Genomic DNA, 22,439 nt, shown 5'->3' with positions numbered 1-22,439 from the left:
GGATGGCCTAAAATGTGGGCCCTAAGATAGAGGAATGTTGAATTCTCATTGGCCTGTTGCACCCTCGGGATTGGCCCATTAAATCTACTCAGATAGTTTTGTATTTGGTATCAAAGTAATTGATAGTTGCAAGATAGAATTAGAGCACAGGAATTAGTACACAAATTTCATGATGTTTGAATTGATAAATCTCGATAGTGGACGTGCGGGGGTCAACAATAACCATGAGCGCTCTGTGAAGGCGAATGATTTTCTCGGATTGATTCATAATGTCGGATCATTTTTGTAAATCAATTCTTTTTTGAATTGTTGGTTTCAATTCTGCGTCTCTCTAGATATGTGTAGGGTGAGACTTCATGGGATGAGAAGGTATGTGCTATATTTATCAGTGGTGCATACCTAGAAATGTATTTCTTTCAAGTTGACACTTGGCAGGTTTTCGACGAGAACATCACCGCAGATTGGAGTGATGAAATAGCTCAAAGCTGCCAGGACCTGCGACGCTCAATGATGGACTGGATCTACAGAGAGCTTCAACGGAAGGCTGAAACGTTGAAAGAAAATGGGTTTGTTCTGTCATTTGACGTTGGTGTCGTCAATAGTATTCAAAGATGATCAACAAGCACTCAAGAATGCTGTGAAGCTTTTCAATAACAGGAAAAACATCTCCGTAGAACAAAAAGGCCATCGCCCTAGCTCAGAAAATAAGTTGGTGGATTTTGTGGACCCGTCACTCTTCCCCGTGGTTTATGGTCGAACTCGCGTTTTACCCAATCGTACCATTGGGATGTACGATTGTCTGAACTACATAGGAGAGAGAGAGCTAGTCCTCGTCTCTTCAGATGGTTTAGGTGGTTCAGTGAGATAAAAATGGTCCTACCTACTGAATGAACATGATTCATTTTAGAGTCCCTGGCAAGTGAGCTTCAGTTTCACAATTGGGTTCGCATCTGGCTGCCCATACTATCAACTAAGCATTTTTTTATTCTCCGCCAGTTAGGAGCCAGTCTCAGGCACCATGAATATTAGCTTCCAAGCTACAAATCATACTAATAAGATGAGATCCTTGGCAAGTAGGTATATCATGATAACCAAGACCGGTTGGGTGGCAATGAGCCTCGCAAAGAGGTTCGGATCCATCATCGAAGTTAAAACGCCATTTGCAGGTCAGATCAAGCCGGACTAGAATATAATAATACGTGATTTTAAGATACGCAGCGACTTGAATATAATCTTGGTTACAAGGAAATCATAACATCAAATCAATTGAGCAGGGCAACATAAATCAAAACCTCTTCCTGAAACCACAGGCCACATCAAGGCCTAGTTCTTGACCTGTGTTGCGTTGGGAGACAGCACATCCTCAAGCCATTTGTAGGCGACTGGTAGGCTGTGTGGATATCCCATGTGAACTGTACCCTCGAAGAATCGCCCTTCCTTAGGACCTCCATGGTTGAAAAGTACCATCGAATCTTCAATGGGGACAACACCATCGTCCACGCCCTAGAATAAATTATTAGCACCGTGATATAGTGGATTTTTTTATCGCGAGAAGGAAGCAACAAACATTAAGTAAAAGCAATCGGCAGTTAGGCTGATCCATGATACCTGTCTCAACAAGCGAAAATTTCTTTTGGGAATTCTGAATGAAGTCTTCAGTAGTAGCGTAGCCATACTTCTCTGCCCAGGAATCGGTGATTCTATAGTATCTATGTTAATAGAGATAGCTTCTCACTAAGGTATTGATAACTTACGTGAATGGATATTCGTGATCATTTACCTTGGCTAGCCACTCTGGGCTAAGGAAATGATGCGAACCCGGACCATGAGCCACAGAGCCGGCAAGAAAGTCACGATGAGTACAAGCTGCCCGGATAGCATAGAATCCACCGGCACTAAGTCCCCAAGCTGCAACACGAGTCATATCAAACTCAGGTCTTTGAGCCATGTATTCTAGCACAGCAGTCCAAAGGCGATCTGCTGACTCCGGATCTGCAGGATCTGCAGGACAGTCTGCCGTGCCTGGGATCTCACAGATAACTGTTGCCCAGCCACGGTTGGTAATCTCGTGCGTTCGCTGACTGTTATCAGGTCTGTACCCATCCAATCCGGTCATAAGAAGAATGACAGGCACAGGGCGATCGGCGCTAGCCTCCTCAGGCACACGGATATACAGCGGGATGCTAGGTCCATCCTTAGCTGAGCGGCGGGTATGCGGGATGATAACCTCGTTGATAACTGGATTCCAGAGTGAAGCAGCCTTCATATAGAGGTATTTCTGGCGATCCAAAGCTGCACGCTTAGTTACGGTGTCTGGACGTGTTGTTGGGCTCACGTAGGGGAAACGGGAGATACGAAGCACTACAGCTGCACGGCGGAAGAGATCAGCGGCACGGTCTGGGTGGCTGTTATTCAGTGCGGTGGTTGCTTCTTCTTCAAGTTTGTCAACAATAGGAGAGAAAGCATTGGTGTAGGCGTCCGTGAAGGGATCATTGATGTTTTTCTAGTAATTTCAATAAGCTATTTGCTCTGAAGTTATTTTGGAATGAGGCAATATGTAGAGCGCGGCACAACTTACGGCAATCAGCTCCTCGAAGATAGGCTCAAAATCCTCAAATTCACCATCATGAAATGGATAAATAGACTTTTGGCTCTGCATGCAGATGAGTAGATCAGCGGGTTGACACTTTATTTTGAGCCTGTGCAGGGAAAGCGAAAACTCACACAAAATTTCCATTTCGATTCCCAAAGAGCCTTGATCGAACCCTTATGAGGATACACGGTATCAAACCGGTCGCCTAAAATCCAATTTACCATGATGAGAATAGATACTAGTTGGATGAATGTCTTTGGTTGACAATGCTAGGATTTAGTGAGGACCAGAATAGTACATTAAAGTGCGAAAGCATTTGAATTGGGGTAGCTACTATAAGTACCTCCAGGGAGCTGTGAACATACTGTCCGGATTAGTATATTAGTATCGTAGCGGAAGATGAAGTGATATAGCTGTATGAAAACAGCAAGTCTGCGGAAAGAAGTGGGGAATTGTGGCAAGATTCACCACATTGGCTGCTACATACTGCAGGCTGAGTGAGGATCGGCATATCTCAGCCGCCTGATTTGCCCAATATTTCTGAGACATTTGTCCATCGAGACCGAGGATCTTGTCGTCCGAATGCAGCAAGTTCGATATACAACCCATTATGTCGACCTCATTTTACACCTTAAACCTGAATTCGCCCCGAAGTTAGAATTCCGTTCAATGAAAGTAATCTCTGCAAAATAATGAAACAATTATCTTCTTTTTCATCGTGTTCTGAAGTTGGGAAAGAGCTGTGGAATGCTCTGTTGTACTTATTACCGCATGCGGAAGGCTATGTACCGACCCCTTGCGTATCTCACATTCTGACACGATAACCAAGATTAAAGCAACATAAGGCATGCATTACATTTCGTGGGAAAAGAACGCTAACCAAAATGAAAGGGTGTATATTTTCGAGTTATTGGACGTAGAAGGTATCAAAACATGCCGTCCACGAGCGATGAAAGTCTGATCGGAACAGGTACGCGGCATCAAAAAGCAATAGAACTTCTAAATTTATTATTTCTGTAAGTACTGGATCATCATCAATAACCGCGCTTGATCACGCGATGATTTGATCTTGCCAAAGTGTACTGTTGCAGGAACAGAGTGGAACCAGGTGAACGAGATGAACGAGGCGAGAAAGTTCAACTTTTCTCTTATAACCAGATGTCTTACAGAATGACTTTATGAGACCCAACATCTCTAGTGAAATGTCAAGTCAATTGGAAGATGGCATCGCCCAGGCAATATTAAACAGGCCGGTTATCCCGACCGGGTTGAGTCGCCCTGGACCTGTTCTGGTAGACAAGCTTTTTCCTCTCAGCTCGGCAGGCACCATTTACGATGAGATGATCTCGGATTGTCCAAGAAAACATTACATCAGGAAGACGCTAGTCAATCTATCTCCACATGATCCCTAACCACAATGAATAAAAGAGCCATGCGAGGCTTGATACTTATTCGTTGGTGAGTAACGAAGCAAATCCTGCAACCACGGGCCACTCAGACGTTAGCAAGTATCCACATCCTCGATACGAGGCATCATGGTCTTTCGGCCCCTCACCCCAGATTTCCCCACAAGACATAATCCAAGCTTTGATAGGAAATTGAGTTCATTTCAGAAGATGGGGAATTGTTTAATAAAGACAGCAGTCTGGACTCTTTATTCATATCTTAGGCGCTTATTTGAATTTGTTGCGTGAACCTCCTTAAAACATCCAGGCGAAGATGAAGCCGTTCACTGCCCCGTATACTGTCTTGACGAATCGCCTGCGAGGCAGGGGTGAATCATCAAAATGGATAGAATATTTGATCACAGCAACCTGTGCTATTGGGTAAGCGCCTCAATTCAAAGGGGGAAAGTCATGATACTGAATGGAGGTTTTGAATGAAACAGGAACATGTTGTTTGGGTATGACCAAGGCAAGTAGCTCGACCAAACTACTTTCTGTTTCAATCATTCATAACTAATAGACCTTTCCAGGTGTGATGGGTGGTTTTCTTGACAGTATACCGTTTCAAAATACATTCCCTTCTATCGCGACAACCACGGGCAGTTCGACCTTGCAAGGATTTACAGTAAGCACAAGACTCCGAACGGATCCGGATGGCGACTATTTCAAGTAACACATTTAAACATTATAGGTGGCCGTATATGAGATTGGATGCGCATTTGGTGCCCTAACTGTCATATTTGGTGGCGATCGGTTCGGCAGACGAACGACTGTGATCTATGGACAGGTTATTCTTATAGTTGGGGCAATGTCAGTGAATTGCTCATCGCCTGCTGGGAATCCAACTAACGAATAGCACAAAATAGGCTACAATTTACATCATACTCACTTGCTCAACTTATTGTCGGTCGCATTGTTAGTGAGTGATAGCGGTACTCTCGATGGGAGATATAGTACTGAAAACTCGATAGCTGGCGTCGGGAATGGAATGGCTGTTGCTGTTTTGCCAACATGGAACGGTGAATGTAATGATCTTGCATGCCTCGTTAAAGTTTCGACTCAGGTGCTAATAATATCTCGACAGGTTCGCGTCCAACTAGTCGAGGCCGCGCTGTCATGTGGCAATTGAACGTAAACATTGTGCGTTATTCCAAGAGAAAAGTCAAAAGGGTACTGCATATACTGATATCTTTTACGTTAGTTCGGCGTTGCCCTTGCCTATTGGGTTGATTTTGGCCTCAATGAATCCTCGTTGACAGGAAACACGGATTGGTCATGGAGATTTCCGTTATCTCTTCAAGTGCTTTTCTCCGCCTTAACCATTTTCTTAGCAAGTTTCATTCCAGGTATCATAACTTTATACTCTACATTATCTCCCAAGTGTTTGCTGACGATTTTTAGATTCACCACGAGCATTGGTTAAGCAAGGTCGCATAGAAGAGGCCCGAGATGTGATTGATATGTTATCACTGGAAGCAGACCCTTCGAAGAGGGAAGATGCCACGGTAACTAATTAACGAAACCTACCAAATATTGTACTCATCTTTGATAGAACGTTCATATGTCTGCCATCGAGACAATCCTTGCAGAAGAAGCCGAGAGCAACTCTAGCTGGAGCGATATTACTACCCAGGGCCGACCCAAATTTTTCCAACGGTTGGTGCTGGCTGTTTTATCACTGAGTATGATGCAATTAAGCGGTATAAACCTGATTACTTACTATGCGTGAGTAGTCCGATTCTTCAATGGAACTTGAAGTACTCCAAATTCATGTACAAATCTGACTATAACGATGACGACAGGCCCACAATTTTCCAAAATAGCCTAAATATGTCTCACAGGATGAGTCTTCTTCTATCAGGATTCAATGGACTCGAGTATTGGCTGGCAACCTTTATCCCAATCCCTTTGATCGATCGTCTTGGGCGTCGCCCGCTTCTTCTATTCTCTGCCATTGGCCAGACTATCAGTATGGCGGTTCTGGCAGGATCCACCGCGTATCCGGACAGTACATCGGCCGGAGTAATTGCATCCGTATTTCTCTTGTATGACTTCTTTCCTCTCGATAAGTGAAGAACGGTGCTAATAATGACACTGTTTAGTGTCTTCAACACCTTTTTTGGAATTGGGTTCGATGGTATCCCATTTTTGCTCCCTGTAGAGCTTACTCCCCTTCAGACTCGTGGCAAGTCTGTTTCCATTGCGACGGGCTGCTTCTGGCTATGCAATAAGCCTTTCTTCATCCATGATGACAAGATTGTATCTAATCCATGAAAATAGACTTCTTCGTCGTTGTAACGAACCGATGCCGAGTTGATGCTAATGTCGAGGTTGCGAGGTTGCGGGATCACATGACGGATCACATAATCCCACACCCGTCTGATTCTCCTGTATGATAACGTGTGGGAGCCTAACTCCCCTCTTTCCTTTTTCCTTATCTTTGATACTTTAGTTAATTCGTACGAAAGTTCTTCTATTTTCTGGTTCTTATATTGTATTAAAGATTATTTTATATTACTTAAAGCTGTATAGACCTATATCTATTTGGAAGTGTGTCTCGGCTAATTAGGTTACGTCTTACCTATCTTATATTTCTTGAATGAATGAATTACTATGGTTTGTGAAACCTCTACTATCGGTAAGATACTAATATATAGAACTAAATCTGAAGAACCCACTGACGGTAACGGTAGTTATAGATAATCTAATAATATAGAGGAGCTTAATCCTCTAAGCCTAAAGAAGGATTAAAGATTATTTATCTTTACTAATCTAGATCTCTTTGAACTAGATCTAGAGGATAGTTTTATTAAGTTTGGCTAATCTAAGGATCTATAGGAGTATTTATAGAAGGATCTATATTGATATAGATACTTATTTAATATCTAGGAAGATATAGTAGATAAACTAAATATAGTTTATAAGAGGATTAATACCTATAAGTAGAATTATATAGATATTACTTAGCTCTAGGATCTTTTAAAGTAGTATCTCTAATAGCTTTAAGAAGCTAAGTAAGAGAGAGATAAACTTTAATAGGTTTTTAATAATATATATAATACTTCCTAACTAGAGGTACTAATATCTAAGAGAACTAAAGTAAAGATCTATAAGTTTATTGATCCCCCGTTGTTTATTGATGGAAGCGGGACTAATATAAAGTTCTATAGTTAGTATATTGCTATAGAATTAAAGCTATGTATGAATATAGATTATTTCTTAACCCCTGATCTATATAAGATATATATAATAAGTTGGTTAACTGGAGCTGTATATAATTAGATTATACTTCTTCTAAATAATAATAATGATAATACCCTTAACGATAGTAATAATATCTTAGACTATCTAGAGTAGATCTATAGAGACCTAGTCTATTAGGACTGTACTGAATTTAATTTTAAGAAGCTTTATATAAAGGAAATAGAGAAATTTATAGTCTTTTTTACTGAATTTACCCGATTGGCTAATAATACTATTATTTCCTGTAAGAAATATATAAAACTTCTCTATCGGAAGTTAACCCCTAAGCTATAATATAAGCTTATTGGAAAGGTCTTAAAGATTAGTATTACTTTCTTGGACTATATGGAGAAGGCTTATTGTATTATATTTATCTTAGAGATTATAGATACTAATATCTAGTAGATAAAGGCTATAAAGGTTATTGTAACTATAGCTATTATTATTAATATTACTAATAATACTAGTAGGATATAGAATATATAGAATATAAAGTCTATTATAGACCTTTCTAACTAGTTCTTTTTAGCTATCTTATACTTAAAGTTAGATATGGTTAAACTTTAGAGATGGTGAAAGGAAGGATATTATTATAAGTATAATAAATAAGGCTATTATAATAAGGATTATTCTATCTGTATAGCTTATTTTATAGTTGAGACTATAGCTAGAAAGATCTTTATTGTAGCTAAAGTAGTAGAGTTGGAAGTAAATATTAAGGTAGGAAAAGATTAGGCTTGTTATTAGTCTTTTTAATAAATAGAGAGATATTAATCTCTAAGTTAAATATAGAAGATATATCTATAGGTAAGAAATTTATATTTAAGATAAAGATAGCCTTTAATAAATATTCTTATTCTATATTAGTATTAGATAATACTGGAGCTACTAGATTCGTATATATAGATATAGTATTTATTATATCTTTAGAAAAGTTTGGATTGAAGAACCGTTGTTTTCTAGTTTTAATAATCTTAAAGGGTTTTAATGGATATAAAGGTAAGTCTATTACTTATAAAGTATAATTAAATTTAATAATAGATAGATAGAAGATGATTAGGTTGTTTTTCTTAATTGTAGACCTGGGTTAATATTATATAATCCTAGGTTGGGACTAGTTTGTATGATACTATATCTTGATAGATTATTATAACGATAGGCTTATTTAGCTGAATAATCTTATTCCTATACTTAAAGAGCCTATATCTTAGGAAGAGTCTCTAGAGTCTTGATTAAGATATAGTTATTTAGTTAGATAATAGTATGATTACTAAGAATTATAAGTAAAGATAGATAGGGCTTTAACTAGTATTGAATTACTTTTGAAGTAGCTTAAGGAGGTATTATTCTATCTCTTTCCTCTCCTTAAGATTATAATAATTAAAGTAATAGGATTCTATTAATATATAAAGAAAGAAGGTATAGAGATTTTTATAACTTTATTCTATAAGATTGATTGTATTATTGAAGAGATATCTCTATAAGAAGAGATTATAGAGATTAAGAAGAAGATATTAATAGTATACTACTACTTAGTATAAGTATTTTCTAAGCTAGAGTTAAATGGTATACTACTATAGTAGGGTAGTATTAATTATATTATTTAGATAGATAGTACTTTTGATCTAGGATATTACCTTCTCTATAAGTAATCTCTTAAAGAGTTGAAAGTCTATAAGAAGTATATTACTAAGAAGCTCTATCTTGGCTTTATTGAGCTAAGCTTTGTGTCCTTTATATTACTTGTTCTGATAGCTAGGATATCTAGTGGGAAGATGTGTTTTTATGTTGATTACTAGAGGCTAAATACTATTATTAGGAAGGATAAATATCTTATTCTATTGATTGATAAGCTGTTATAGTAAGTAGTAGGTGTAAAGATCTTTATAAGATTAGATATCTAATAGGGATTCTACTATATCTAGATATATATAGACTTAGAGGATTTAATAATTTTTCGGATACAATATGGGATATTTAAATATAAAGTAATACTATTTAGGTTTATTAATATCCCTGCTATATTTTAGTGTTTTATTAATATGATGTTGGTAAAATATCTCGATAACTTTTATATAGTATATATAGATAATATCTTAATTTATAGTAACTTACTAAAGGAATATATTAAATATATAAATAAAGTACTATAGTAACTAATTAATATTAGTTTATAAGTTTCTCTAGAGAAATATAAGTTCTATATGATTTATACTAAATTCCTAGGATTCTTTATTAGTATAGAAGGTCTAGAAGTCGATCCCTAGAAAGTTAAAGCTATATAGAATTAGTAATAACTAGGGATAGTTAAGGGTATATAATCCTTCTTAGGATTTAATAATTTCTATCAGAGATTTATCAAGGATTATAGTCATATTACATAGTTTTTATATCTCTTAATATAGAAAGATATTACCTTTTAATAGGATACTAGTTATTAGATAGTGTTTAAAGAGATTAAGAGAAGACTAATAGAAATTTTAGTCTTTTAATACTACGAACTGGGTCTAGAAATAAAGATTAAGACTAATATATTAGAAGGATATATAGATATAGTTCTCTTTTAATAAATAAATAAGGATGATCTATAGAGGCCTATAGTCTTCTTCTTGAAGTTAATAGACTCAGTAGAGTAGAATTATAGTATTTTAGATTAAGAGTTACTTACTATTGTACATATATTAGATAAGTAGCGCCCGGAATTAGAAGGGTTATAATAGGATAATAGGTTTAGTATCTATATAGATTACTATATCTTATAATATTTTATAATAAAGAAGGTACTTAGCCTTAGATAAATATATTAGAGTAAACTTCTTTCTTAATTCTACTTCGTTATTAGATATTAACCTAGTAAGATAAATATTATTGCTAATACTCTATTTCATAAAGAGAAGCTTAAGTGAAAAGATAAATAGTCCTTAATCTTCTTAACCAAAATAGTAGAGCTATATATCTTAATAGAGTTATCTCTTATACTAATAGATCTTAATACCTTACTAATTATAGTAAAATGTGTTCTCTTAGCTAATTAAGTATATACTTCTCTTAATGATTATAGGGTAAAGACTTTAAATAAGAAAGAATCCTAATAGATAATTAAGAATGATCTATTACTCTTTAAAGAATATCTAGTAGTCCCTAATAATAGAGATCTATGAGCGAGACTCTTAGACGAAATCTACTAATAACTATATATAGTATATCCCGGATATAACCAGATACTAAGATTAGTTAAGGATCGTTATTACTAGGCTGGATATATAGTTAACATAAAGCAATATATCAATAACTATCTGATATATAAGCATATAAAGTATTAGTAGAATAAAGTCCTTAGACTATTATAACTACTTCTAATCCCTTTTTACCTAGGTAAATATCTCTTAATAGATTTCTAATCCTTCCCTAAGAATAAATATAGATATAATATAGTTTTAGTATTTATTAATTATCTATCGAAGTGATAAGTATTGATTCTATACTATAAAACTACTAATATAAAAGAGATAGTATATTTATTTATCTAAGGGATTCTCCCTTAGTTAGGTATTCCGGATATGATTGTATTAGATTAGGGACCTTAGTTTATATCTAAATTCTAGATAGAATTAATATGTGTTCTGGGTATTAAAAGGAAGCTATTGATAGCTTACTATACTTAGATAGATAGTTAGAGTAAAATTATAAATAAATAGATAGCTTAATAGTTATAGGTCTATATAAACTTTTATTAAGATGATTGGTCTAAATATCTTCTACTGATAGACTATATTGTTGTTATACTTCCCTAGGCTAGTATAGGATAATTTTTTTTTTTTATAGAATATAGATTTAATCCTAAGATAATCTTTAATTAGGTATTAGATATCCTAGCTATCTTCTCTAAGGATATATAGTAGGTGAGAGATATTACTAATAATATAAAGAATATATAGGATGATACTTAGGAAGCGATAAGAGTTATATAAGTAAGCTAGAAAAGATATATAGATATATAATGCTGTAAGAATAAATTTAGAGTTAGTTAGCTAGTCTTTATTATTATATATATCTAGAAGATAGGAAGATAGAGTAGGAAGCTGTCTAATTAGTAATATAGACTGTTTGAAATCGTAAAAAAAGAAGGTAATTTATAGTGTTTAAAGCTATTAGACTCTATGAAGGTATATCCTATCTTCTTACTAGATAAGCTATATCCTATAGTATATATAGAGCCTCTTATCAGATAGATCCTAGATATAATACCACTAATTATTGTTAATAAAGAGGAGGCTTACAAGATTAATAAGATTAAAGATTCTTGTATATACTATCGACGTCTACAATATTAAGTATCTTAGATTGGAAATAAGGATACTAAATGGTACCCTACAGGCGACTTTAAGAATATACTAGAGAAATTAAAAGAATTCTATACTTAATACCCTAATAAGCCAGGGTCTTCTATATATCTACCTATATAGCTTAAGGCGGCAGAGGAGAATAAATTTGTTAATAATAATGAAAGCGATAATATTCTAATAGCTAAAGCCTAGAGGCTAGGCTTTTTTCGGAGGGGGGGGTAATATAACAAACCAATACTGAGTTAATACTAATGTCGAGGTTACGAGGTTGCGGGATTATATGACAGATCACATAATCCTATACCTGTCTGATTCTCCTATATAATAACGCGTGGGAGCCTAACTCCCCTCTTTCCTTTTTCCTTATCTTTGATACTTTAGTTAAATCGTACGAAAGTTCTTCTGTTTTCTGGTTCTTACAGTCGTGATGATCTCGCCCGTTTTGATTAGTCGCATTCAATGGGGTACTTATGTGCTGTGGTGCGGAACAAATCTTAGTTTCATCCCAATAATCTATTTCCTGAGTAAGTCGAAAGAGCGTTCTATTCAACGAGAAATAACTATTTTTGAAATCTAACATAATTATCCAGTTCCTGAGACACTAAACGGAACACTGGAAGATATCTCTGTCATGTTTGAGGAGAGCGGAGACTCTTGGATCATTGGCCCAAGCTCAAGAGCAAAACTTGCCCAGGTAATTGCAAATCGCGAGGCTGCGGAGGCGGAGAGGGCAGATGGCGAGAAAGACATGCTCCGTGCTACCGCTGAGAAGATTGAGGATAGCAAGCTCGCGTGATGCTGCCGTCGATAAAGTCATTATATACAGATCATCTCAAGACTGCGGAGAGCCTTCTTTTAAACAAGGCAAGTTGTTTATAACTTGTATTCGCCGCGTTTGATGGACCTACGTAGAGATATGGATTAGAGGTGTGTAAACGCAAAGCAAGATGGCTTATGGGGATTCATGCGATAGGTTCGAGTCTTAATTTAATTTCCATCAATATCTACCTAGACATTTGACATTTCTCATTCCATTGTTTCATTTTATGAATATAAATTTATTTGATACATATCCACTTACAGGTTGGCAAAGGTCACACCAGCCTTCTTGGCAGTGAATGTGGCAATCAGGTCCATAAGAGGGGGTGAAAGAGCGTCGTAGGTCTCCAGTCCAGCAGACTTGAACTTAGCACGAACAGCATCCATTCCCTCGGGGTTGTAGCCTTGTTCAATGATTGATGAAACAAAGCCAGCGAACTGGGGCTCTTGCCAGCCCTTCTGATCAGACAACTCAGCGTGCACAAAGTCTAGGCCGTGGAAAGGGTGTTCGCGCTCAATTCTACCGTACAGGTGGGCTCCGCATTCCTTGCATGCGTGGCGTTGGATCACAGCAGAGGAATCGACGCTAAATCAAAGTTAGAAAATCATACGAAGTAAAGAATTGCAGTGGAAGGTCTACATACACGTGAAGCTTAGACTCGTTGGCCTCAACCTTGACCTGGTCACGAGGTATAACACCGACAACTGAGAAAAGGGCACCGGCAGGCTTCCAGCACTTGGAGCAGCCGCAGGCGTGGTTGTGTGCAATGTTGCCCTTCAAAGAAACAACGACTTGGTTGGATGCGCAGCGGCAGTGCAGAGAGCCTCCAGCAAAGCTGGGGTCTCCCTTGGTAAGGCCGTTGTCGATAAGAGGGTGGATAGAAGGTGCCATTGTGAATTCGGACTTTTGTAAAGTTTTGGATATGGGACTATAAACACTGCAGCGCGTACTAGAAGTATAAATAGATGGTGTCTTCGGATCTGATATTGACATGAATTTCCATATCCCTCCTCACAGCTCCAATTTCTCCTCACGAGGGGAGCGGGCCGTCCTCCGGGGCAATCATGGCATTCTAATCTAAACCGTACCCACTATGGCTTTGACGGGACGTGATTGAGCTTCATTGCGGGGACCCGAGACCAAAGCGGTAGGGGAATCCCGTATCCCGCGGTGAGATTTGAGGGGCATCCTTTCTCCAACCCGGGAGGCCGCCCGAGAACTCCGGGTTTCTGTGAGATTCCACACGAAGTCGAGACTTTAATCGCAAGGAATCGACGTATCTGATCGTTTTCACTTGTCGCGAAGATCGACTTTTGTTCCAAGCTGCAGTCCTTCAAGGGAGTCATCGGATGGCATCATCATGTCCCACAGCCTGACAGAAATCGGTGCTGATAACATCAATCGGTGATTCGGGGAACGTGGCCGTTCCTTCCAATTCACATAATCAAAATCCATAGTTAATGAAAGGTTGTACGCGATTTTATGCTATCCGACAAGTAGGTCGTTGAGATCTTTCCAGGTTCCACAATGTCGCTTGGTTGAATGAAGTCTGAGAAGCTTGGGCTCCTGTCAAAAGCAAGCGCCACAAAGAGTGGTATCAATTAAGAGAATGAATGCTCTTTATATATGTAATATAAATGTTTCACCCGCAAGGTCCCTCCAACCTTGTGAGCGTACACACAATAGAGAGCACTTGAGACTCAGTTAACGTAATTCACCACCGAGTGGGTCAGCTGAGGCGAAAACGAGTCAATTTTCAACCTCTTTGTCTTCAACTACCCACTATGCCACCAATTCGCGCCCAATCCTCTCGGAATTCTACCGAGAAAGAGGGTAGCAATATTACTGGCTATCTAGGCTTATAAGAATAAAGAAATCTCCTCTATACGCGAAACAGTACATAGAATTTTCAGATGTGCGTTAGCTTGTAAATTCAATACATCCAGTACCTATTTTCTTCTGCGGACAAACAAGTACTCATCAAGGATTCAGCAAGTCTTACTAACATAGTACAGTGGGAAAATATGCCTGGTCCTTACTGATAGTAGTTCCAGTCAGTTGACTGTATTGTAGCAGGGGTATAGAAGCCTAAAATTAGAAGCAGGGAGCTGTAGAAACTTGCACGTACCGTCTCAAAACGTAGCAAACGAAGCAACAGCCGAACTGGCGGATTTACCCTACTTCCCGTTCTCTTCCTGATAGCTCCTCTAATAAGACGGTTTCAGTATTTCTTGAAAAGTATTGTGTGTTAATGTGTTAGAACACATGGTGAGAGTTTCACTACTGCTGTTACCAAGATACTGTTGTGGATACTATTTGAAATTGGCTGACTGACCTGTACTTTGCTATTCGGACTAAGAGATAAGTTCCGACGAGTCTTGGACTGACTCTACCTCTTTAAATATCTTGTCTAACTTGCTCTGGGCTAGGACAGTGACAGTCTCCTATGCTATATAGTAAGAAGTAAAAATAATCAGCTAGGTGCTCGAGGTGAGCCTAGTACGAAAGGTAAGTCTATAAAACCAAGTGAGGCTGAATTCTTTGTTTGCTATCCTTACACACCCGCGAGATGGAACCTATGGGCCGCTTAATAGCAATTGTGTCACCTGGCGGCTTTCTTTGTTTGGCAAATATTTTATCAGGACCAAGAAAGGAAACGATTCTATTATTAAAAGCCAAGCACCATAAAATATAGTAAGCCTCTCTTCTTAGTCGTTCTTGATTATTCTCTTTTTAGTTTATACCTTTATCTATTGATAATAACCGAAAATACCAGAAGATAAGGGCCTTCGTGCACTATTACCTGCCCGAGGAGATATTCCTCTTGGATCACAAGTCAGCCTAGATCAAGAGAAAAAGAGAAAGGTCTCTCTGGCATGTAGGAAGTGCCAAAAGAAGCGAGTCAAGATTTGAACGCGACGCTAACTCCCTCAGGTATGTAACTAAGAAAACTTTCAGTATTCTGGAGAGATACTCTGTACAAAATGCACAGAAAAGGGTTATAGCTGTGTTGTCGATCCTCTCTCCGATCAACAACACCGAAGCTATCTTCTTGAGTTGTCTAAGCATAATCGAGTCCTTCAAAGTACTGTAGCTTAACTACGACACGGAAATCCCGACGAGATTAGGTCATTATTACTGGCAATACCCAGCTTCGAAACGGATAATAAAGCAATCCTCTACCTTACACACAGAAATAGATAGAGCTGTGTTTTGAGATAGTGCTCTTGAGCACATTGTCGTGAGAGTGAATTAATATGTGTAGTACATTTGGCAGACGAAGAGCATAATATGTTCCGTACGGGAGAAGGCTCACAATTTTAGTAAAAGATTGCTAGAATATGCGACTCATTGAAGCGCATCACAATGCGATCTACAAGAAATGGACTAAGATTTCAATTGCTCTATTTCAAAGCCAACCTTAAAGCAAAACAAGGTATCGACTGTGATCCCAATCAAGCCAAACACGAAAAAAAAAGACGTTGTCACTCAAACTTCAGCATATACCGAGAGAATAACTTTGCTAGGCTGTGGTAAGTTGGCCATCTGCGTCTGATTAGATTGGCATACAGGATGGATCGAAATTATTTTCACCTCTTTGCTTTAATAGAATCTTTCTCTACCCGAAGCCACACTTATCCATATTTCGCTTAGCGGTAAATAATCATGCCTCATATCTACTTGGTTTTTATTTATAGAACGACTTGATGACGTGAGATGCTGGTTATTTTCAGAAATGCAGATATAATCTCGGTCTTTGCCCCGCTTTTACCATCCTTTGCCATTTTCTGGCATCGAGATTCCAACCAGAAACAATGCCAAGTCATACTGAGAAATGTCTCAAATATGGACCTGCAACCAAAAAATGTCTGGATACTCCAGAAATCTTGGACATAATTCTGGCTCGGGTGGATATACGCACGCTTCTCACGTCTGCTCAGCGCGTCTCCCGTAGCTGGTTAGACATGATTAGCAAATCGCCATCCATCCAAAAGGCCCTTTTCTTCACTCCGATTAGGAACTCCGAATGGGGAATGAAAAGAAAATTTTTCAACCCACTGTTGATTGAAGTTTTTCCATCATTCTTTCCTGTTAGAGACGGACGGCAGGGTAGCCGATTCCCCTTGTGTAGCTTGCCTATGATTGAAGACGCCTCATTGATGGCTCGACTCATACGAAAGGACGCAAGCTGGCGTAAGATGCTAGTCCGACAGCCTCCGATCTTCGAGATTGGAATTTTAAAGATATCCAGCTCAAGGGACGGCGATGGTGCCAGAATCTCTAGTATCCCGGTCAGTTGCCAACTACCACCATGATCAGATTTCAAAGTCTTGGGTGACTAACATGTGGGACGTAGGCAGATTTAAAGATGCAAGAATCCGGACACGATGGAATACGGATGGAAAGGCTCTTCGAAATTTTGGTCTTGACTCACTGGTCTACCCATAAGGTTTATTGGGCCACGGAAAAGTCGACTGGGTTTCACCACAGCTCCCAGAATATCACCGATGAGTTCTACCGGAATCTGAACGAGTTCGGCTTGGTTCTGTATGAAAGCAGGGTCGAACAATGCACCGCAGGCTCACCATCCAATCGGAGAGAAAGTTCTCCAAGTATCGTGCAAATTGTGAGGGAAGTAATAATCGATGAGTATAGAGAATACATTTTGGATGTTGATATCAGGAGCAAGGATATTAAAGAATCGGAGTTAAACGGGGGTGAGCCGGTATTTTGCTACCGCAGAGGTAGATAGACAACCCCACATATGCTAGGAACCTCCTGTCAAATAAAAAACAATTACTTGTATGCTGATTCGCCACTACACTATGTATACTATTCTCCCAACCACAATATTCAGTGCCGCGGAATAGGTCTATTAGTCACAGAACTTCAAGATAACTATAGTTAGACCGTTACCTATACTACCGATAGTATTGATACTAAGGCAGCCTCGGCAGCCCCGACTACTATTATAACTACGTCTAAGAGTTTACCGAAGTACAGGGCCTGTGGAAATAAGGGTCATAGAAGAACAGCATGTTCAAATAGACCTAGATAGCTTATATTATTAATTATATTACATTTTAGTTGATTTTAATAGGTTTGAAATGGTAGGGTATGATTAGCTGATCGACTCAGTGGTGAATTAGTTACATTAGTTAGTTAGTTAACTAGTTAACTAACTAACTTAAGTTAACGTTAACAAGGGACAATTGACACCTGAAATGACAAGCATACAATGAGCCACTTATCGTTATCTTATCGATAAGATTCCCCAGGCCCAGCCTTGGACCAGAGTGGGTCACTGGACCGAATACCATTCTTACCACTTTCCTGTTCCTGCTCCAACATAAACACCAGATTCAAGAATTTCCGTTGCTTTTAGACACGGATCCCAAATGAAATCGTTGCCCATACCATTCTAAACATGAGCTAGACTGAAATTTCTCATCGTTGGAAAACATACTTCACGTCAACGGACAAGATGGGTACTCAAATCGTGGGTGACGTCACAGCTTGCAAGGGTCGCGAGGAAGGGGCTGCTCGCACAATACAGGTAAATTCAATGAGATGTTGTCAAAGTGGAACAGAGTTGCTGACTTGAAACCTCTGTAGAGAATATACCGTGGACATCGGACTCGACGTGAAATTCATGGCTGCGGTGTAGCAGCATCAACACGAAATTTACAAGTGGGTGGAACCCAGTTAATTAGTTTACTGCAGTGCAACTGACCTTGATATTTTGATAGAAGCCCAAAGTTGACGATTACGATGAGAATCTTGAAAATGAGGAAAATCAACCACCTGATGATAGCGCCAATCGAAACGAGAGCGCGGCTCATAAAAACTGGCAACGAGCTGTTAGTGTCGCGATCAGAGCTGGCCGTGATGATAATCGAATGATAAACTCAGCTAGCCACTCCGAACACGCACCGACCAAAAGTCCCGAGACAATACCTGGGGGAACCCCAAATATAATGGATCTGCAATATTTCTTGGAGATGGTGGACGTTAAACACCGACACGGAAGCAACCTACGGGCTTATCACAACGTGTGGAAGAACTCCCCGTCAAACCAAAACTTTTTTTATTGGTTGGACTATGGAGATGGAAAGGAGGTGGATCTGCCAGAGCGCCCGCGCGAGAAGCTTGAAAAGGAGCAGGTCCGATATCTTTCGCCCGCAGAGCGCCTGAAGTACATGGTGACGATAGATGATGAGGGCCTTTTCAGATGGGTGAAGAACAATGAGCTTGTGGAGACCGACAGGAACAAGTTCAAGGATAGCATACATGGAGTTGTGCACATGGAAGATAAGGCGCCAAAGTTTGAAGGAAACTCGACTACTGGTAATTCGACACCAGAATTTGAATCTAACCCATCAAGCTCATCAGAATCTACTCCCAAACACACCATCAGCACACGCAGCAGTGAAGAAGGGCAATTATTCACTGAACAGGACTACGAGCTTGGGAAAGCAGTCAAGAAGTTCTCTCGCATAAAACCTGAGGCGATCTATGACCATTTCGCGAGCACCGTCTCTGTAAAGGATGGAATGTGGATTTTTGTGAGCCATTCAAGATTGAAAATGATTCATTTTTCATTATTCTAACTGCGTGGAATAGGTTGCGGACAGCTCATTTCGTATTTATATTGGCATTAAAGAGCCCGGTGCTTTTCAACACTCCTCCTTTCTTAGGGGAGGTCGCATTGCAGCAGCTGGAATGCTCAAGATTCGCCACGGCAAACTAAGAAGTTTAGCTCCGCTTAGGTACGAACTACATTCATAGAATGAACTAATTCATTATTCAGTGCTGAACAGGTCTAACTACTTACAGTGGTCATTATCGACCCCATCTTGCCAATTTCCGAGCTTTTCATCATTCCTTGCAAGATCGAGGAGTTGATCTATCCCGAGTCTCTATAAGCAAGTCTTATGCTATCCTAGCAGGCATCGAGGGATACACGTTGACAAAACGCAAGCTGACCGAGAAAATTGAGGGAGCCAAGCAAAAAATCCATCCGACGCGTCACCCGGAAGAAACCGCTCAAAAATGATACGCGGAAGAATAAGGCGAAGATAGGAATCATATATCAAATCACCGCATTTAAAATCGCAACTAGGTACAAGCTTGGAAGGACACGGAGACTCGTGAAAAATAAAACTCTTTCTCCAGGTCACTTTTACAAGGGGTGGGTTTATCTTATACTCATAAAGCGATGAGCACCTTGGAGAGTATCTTAATTTAATTTAACAGTTCGAACCCAGCTTATCTCAGCCACTAGATTCTGGCTCGGAGATTTCTCACAGTATCTTCCAGCACATATTGGTGGCGTTTGGTTCTGCTACGAACACGCTCACCATCTTCAGGAGTAATGTGTTGAGCTTCAACAGCGGGATTGTATCTCATCCAAGAACCCTTTTCCACATCACTATCAGATACTTTGCTGTTTTTTTGACCATCAGCTCTCTTATAAACAGTTACGACAACTGCGCCCCCAAGTCCAAGATTGTGCTGCAAGGCCACATCTGCATTAGGAACAAGGCGATTATTTGCCCAGCCACGGAGTTGCCAAGTAAGCTCAGCGCATTGAGCTAACCCTGTTGCTCCCAGAGGATGCCCTTTGGAGATCAGCCCACCCGAGGGGTTAATAATTGGGCCACGTCCACCATAGGTAATATCGCCGCGACGTATCATCTCATGCGCCTTCCCTGGCTCTGAGAATTCCAACGCATCCAGAAGCAGCAGTTCATTAGTTGAGAAACAATCGTGAAGCTCGCATACTTTGATGTCACTGGGCCGGACTTGGGCTTCTTGCATCGCAAGTCGAGCTGCTTGCCTGGACATGTTGAATCCGACTAGATCGATCGCACTGCGAGAGTACACTTCAGGACCGTCGGTCATAAGCTTCTGTCCAGCTATCAGGATCGCTTGTGACTTCAGGTGTGGGCGAGCAGCTAGGAAGCGCTCCGAGACTATCACCGCAGATCCAGCGCCATCACTTGTTGGGGAGCATTGGAGTTTTGTGAGAGGTCCATAGACAGGAGTTGAGTTGAGAATCTCTTCTAATGAGTATGCTGTGCGGAACTGGGCGTAGGGATTACGTTGAGAATTTTCATGAGAGATGCGTGCTATCTCCGCGAAATCTTCAGCTTTGGCGCCGAACCTGAACGAAGAGTCAGCGGGACGTATCCTAGACCATTGCGAAACCAGTAAGAAAGAGAGAAACAATGACCTACTTGTCCATATACTCCTGTCCAGCATTCCCAAAATATTGCGCATTTCGTGGCGCCTTATGCTTTCCATATGTATCTTCCATCATTGTGGTTGAGGGACCTAACGGGCTAGGTCGATCATCCCAGACACTTTTAATAGAGCCCGGGCGCATCTGTTCAAATCCGACAACAAGGATACAGTCCGCAAGACCACCCTGGATCATGGTACGTGCCAAATGAAGACCGGTGGACCCTGTAGCACATGCATTATTCGTATTGTATATGGGAATACCTGTCATCCCAAATTGATAAAAGATGCGCTGGGAAGATGTTGTATCGCCATAACAGTAGCATCCGATACCGATCTGTACATCATCATAGTTGATCTGGGCATCGGTCATTGCCTTGACACCAGCCTCATATCCGAGCTCGGGATACTCTCGAGTGCGACGTGGCTTGAGAAACTGGGTAAGGCCTACACCAAGCACATAAGCCTTCGTGGGGGAGCTCTGTGAAGCCATTTTGGGAATATGTGAGTATTTTGGAGATTATATTAAGTTCTTAAACTGGGATTTCTCAGGGGAAAGCAGCAAATACGAGGGATGTGCTGTAGCCGAGGGATCCGAGGCAAAGAGTGTAAGCCCCTCATTTATGCTGCTACGCGTTCAAAGGGCAGCCGATTTACCAATGGGGATCTAGATGCTAGTAGCGACAGAAGAAATATTGGGCTGTGGCCTTTTTCTTTATTATTGTCATTTTCCAAGTAGGCTGTATGAGTGCGATCGGCAGATCTCTCCTGGTCGCTCAGATGATTTGACCTCAAAACAATCGAAAATACGAGTCAAACGCCTCGGACTATGACTTCATATTTGTATCACCCCTTGATAGGCATTCCAGATATCATTATGCTGTCGAATTCGAATTCAAGTTGTTACACTCTCATCTCCTAGATTCGTGATTAGGCCAACCATCTTACACAAGATCAGAGATCCTCCTGCTAATAGAACCGCACACCAGTCACTTTATAATTATGCGAGGAACAAATATTTACTAGCAGCTTGAGCACGAACCAGGCTAAGTTCAAATGGCAGATGCACCTGGGAAACTACTCTCTTCTTCAACCAATCTCGGCATTGAGTGCGGGGAAGATCAGTCAGCCGTGGGGTAATATGCAGCGTCTCCGAGTACTCCATATACTCCACACCGTTAAATTACCATTTTATATTGCACCAGTCACGAATAATAGTACTTATGCATACTGTATATCAATTAAACAGAAATTTTCAACGTAAAAATAAAAAATGTGTCATTCTCAGGCTAATTTCCCAATTGGCTGCGTAAATCATGGCGCTCGTTGGGTGGACCCCACTTTGCTGCTGACGTGAACCCTGCATAGCCTCAGGGCTGCATAGCAATTTTATTTTTTCCCGTCCGACTTGCGACCAGATTTCTTTTTGTACTAATGCAAAGAAGCAAATTACATGGATTCAAATAGTATTCAACCAGATCCCAGCATACTACCCGGCGGCGGACCCCGCTCGGGAGACCAGTCACAAGAAGGGGCTCCAAAGGCGCGTGAACGGGCACGGCGCAATCGAGTCATCCACTCTTGTCTGGAATGTCGTCGCAGAAAGCTGAAATGTGACAGAGGAGTACTTATAAACCGGAATATTCATTGTAGTTACTGGTATTCTAATAGCAACGATAGGAACCTTGTCAAAATTGCGGCACATCAGGAGAGACGTGCGTTTACGTCAATGCCGCTAAGAGCAATGC

General features: G+C 39.9%; 9 protein-coding genes across 9 annotated transcripts; 6 read left to right on the top strand and 3 right to left on the bottom strand.

The window, feature by feature from the left end:
• Positions 1-337: 337 nt before the first annotated feature.
• On the top strand, positions 338-615 carry N7478_007110 (uncharacterized protein; the record flags this gene model as incomplete). The annotated part of the gene is made up of 2 exons (XM_056923324.1): positions 338-346; positions 436-615. The coding sequence occupies 2 exons, from the start codon at positions 338-340 to the stop codon at positions 613-615; spliced, it is 189 nt and encodes a 62-aa protein (XP_056781361.1).
• A 708-nt stretch (positions 616-1,323) lies between these two features.
• ayg1 (heptaketide hydrolyase ayg1) lies at positions 1,324-2,817 on the bottom strand (the record flags this gene model as incomplete). Its single annotated transcript, XM_056923323.1, has 5 exons — positions 1,324-1,503; positions 1,568-1,700; positions 1,755-2,503; positions 2,579-2,653; positions 2,725-2,817. The coding sequence occupies 5 exons, from the start codon at positions 2,815-2,817 to the stop codon at positions 1,324-1,326; spliced, it is 1,230 nt and encodes a 409-aa protein (XP_056781360.1).
• Positions 2,818-3,526: 709 nt separating this feature from the next.
• N7478_007108 (uncharacterized protein) lies at positions 3,527-4,005 on the top strand (the record flags this gene model as incomplete). Its single annotated transcript, XM_056923322.1, has 2 exons — positions 3,527-3,563; positions 3,752-4,005. 2 exons carry the CDS (start codon positions 3,527-3,529, stop codon positions 4,003-4,005), a joined length of 291 nt encoding a protein of 96 aa, XP_056781359.1.
• A 375-nt stretch (positions 4,006-4,380) lies between these two features.
• Positions 4,381-5,767, top strand: N7478_007107 (uncharacterized protein; the record flags this gene model as incomplete). Its single annotated transcript, XM_056923321.1, has 6 exons — positions 4,381-4,419; positions 4,559-4,663; positions 4,730-4,825; positions 5,240-5,384; positions 5,440-5,543; positions 5,591-5,767. The coding sequence occupies 6 exons, from the start codon at positions 4,381-4,383 to the stop codon at positions 5,765-5,767; spliced, it is 666 nt and encodes a 221-aa protein (XP_056781358.1).
• A 101-nt stretch (positions 5,768-5,868) lies between these two features.
• Positions 5,869-6,312, top strand: N7478_007106 (uncharacterized protein; the record flags this gene model as incomplete). Its single annotated transcript, XM_056923320.1, has 2 exons — positions 5,869-6,083; positions 6,141-6,312. 2 exons carry the CDS (start codon positions 5,869-5,871, stop codon positions 6,310-6,312), a joined length of 387 nt encoding a protein of 128 aa, XP_056781357.1.
• Positions 6,313-12,054: 5,742 nt separating this feature from the next.
• On the top strand, positions 12,055-12,423 carry N7478_007105 (uncharacterized protein; the record flags this gene model as incomplete). The annotated part of the gene is made up of 2 exons (XM_056923319.1): positions 12,055-12,151; positions 12,218-12,423. The coding sequence occupies 2 exons, from the start codon at positions 12,055-12,057 to the stop codon at positions 12,421-12,423; spliced, it is 303 nt and encodes a 100-aa protein (XP_056781356.1).
• Positions 12,424-12,704: 281 nt separating this feature from the next.
• N7478_007104 (S-(hydroxymethyl)glutathione synthase) lies at positions 12,705-13,338 on the bottom strand (the record flags this gene model as incomplete). Its single annotated transcript, XM_056923318.1, has 2 exons — positions 12,705-13,032; positions 13,091-13,338. 2 exons carry the CDS (start codon positions 13,336-13,338, stop codon positions 12,705-12,707), a joined length of 576 nt encoding a protein of 191 aa, XP_056781355.1.
• Positions 13,339-17,932: 4,594 nt separating this feature from the next.
• N7478_007103 (IQ calmodulin-binding motif protein) lies at positions 17,933-19,504 on the top strand (the record flags this gene model as incomplete). The annotated part of the gene is made up of 4 exons (XM_056923317.1): positions 17,933-18,004; positions 18,198-19,013; positions 19,072-19,217; positions 19,285-19,504. The coding sequence occupies 4 exons, from the start codon at positions 17,933-17,935 to the stop codon at positions 19,502-19,504; spliced, it is 1,254 nt and encodes a 417-aa protein (XP_056781354.1).
• Positions 19,505-19,728: 224 nt separating this feature from the next.
• N7478_007102 (uncharacterized protein) lies at positions 19,729-21,184 on the bottom strand (the record flags this gene model as incomplete). Its single annotated transcript, XM_056923316.1, has 2 exons — positions 19,729-20,614; positions 20,688-21,184. The coding sequence occupies 2 exons, from the start codon at positions 21,182-21,184 to the stop codon at positions 19,729-19,731; spliced, it is 1,383 nt and encodes a 460-aa protein (XP_056781353.1).
• Between the last annotated feature and the right edge of the window lie 1,255 nt (positions 21,185-22,439).

Source organism: Penicillium angulare (genome assembly GCF_028827245.1).
Source record: "Penicillium angulare strain IBT 27051 chromosome Unknown utg000004l_segment0_segment0, whole genome shotgun sequence".
In the NCBI taxonomy this organism is placed as follows: domain Eukaryota; kingdom Fungi; phylum Ascomycota; class Eurotiomycetes; order Eurotiales; family Aspergillaceae; genus Penicillium; species Penicillium angulare.
This window is presented reverse-complemented; position numbering and strand designations above follow the sequence as displayed.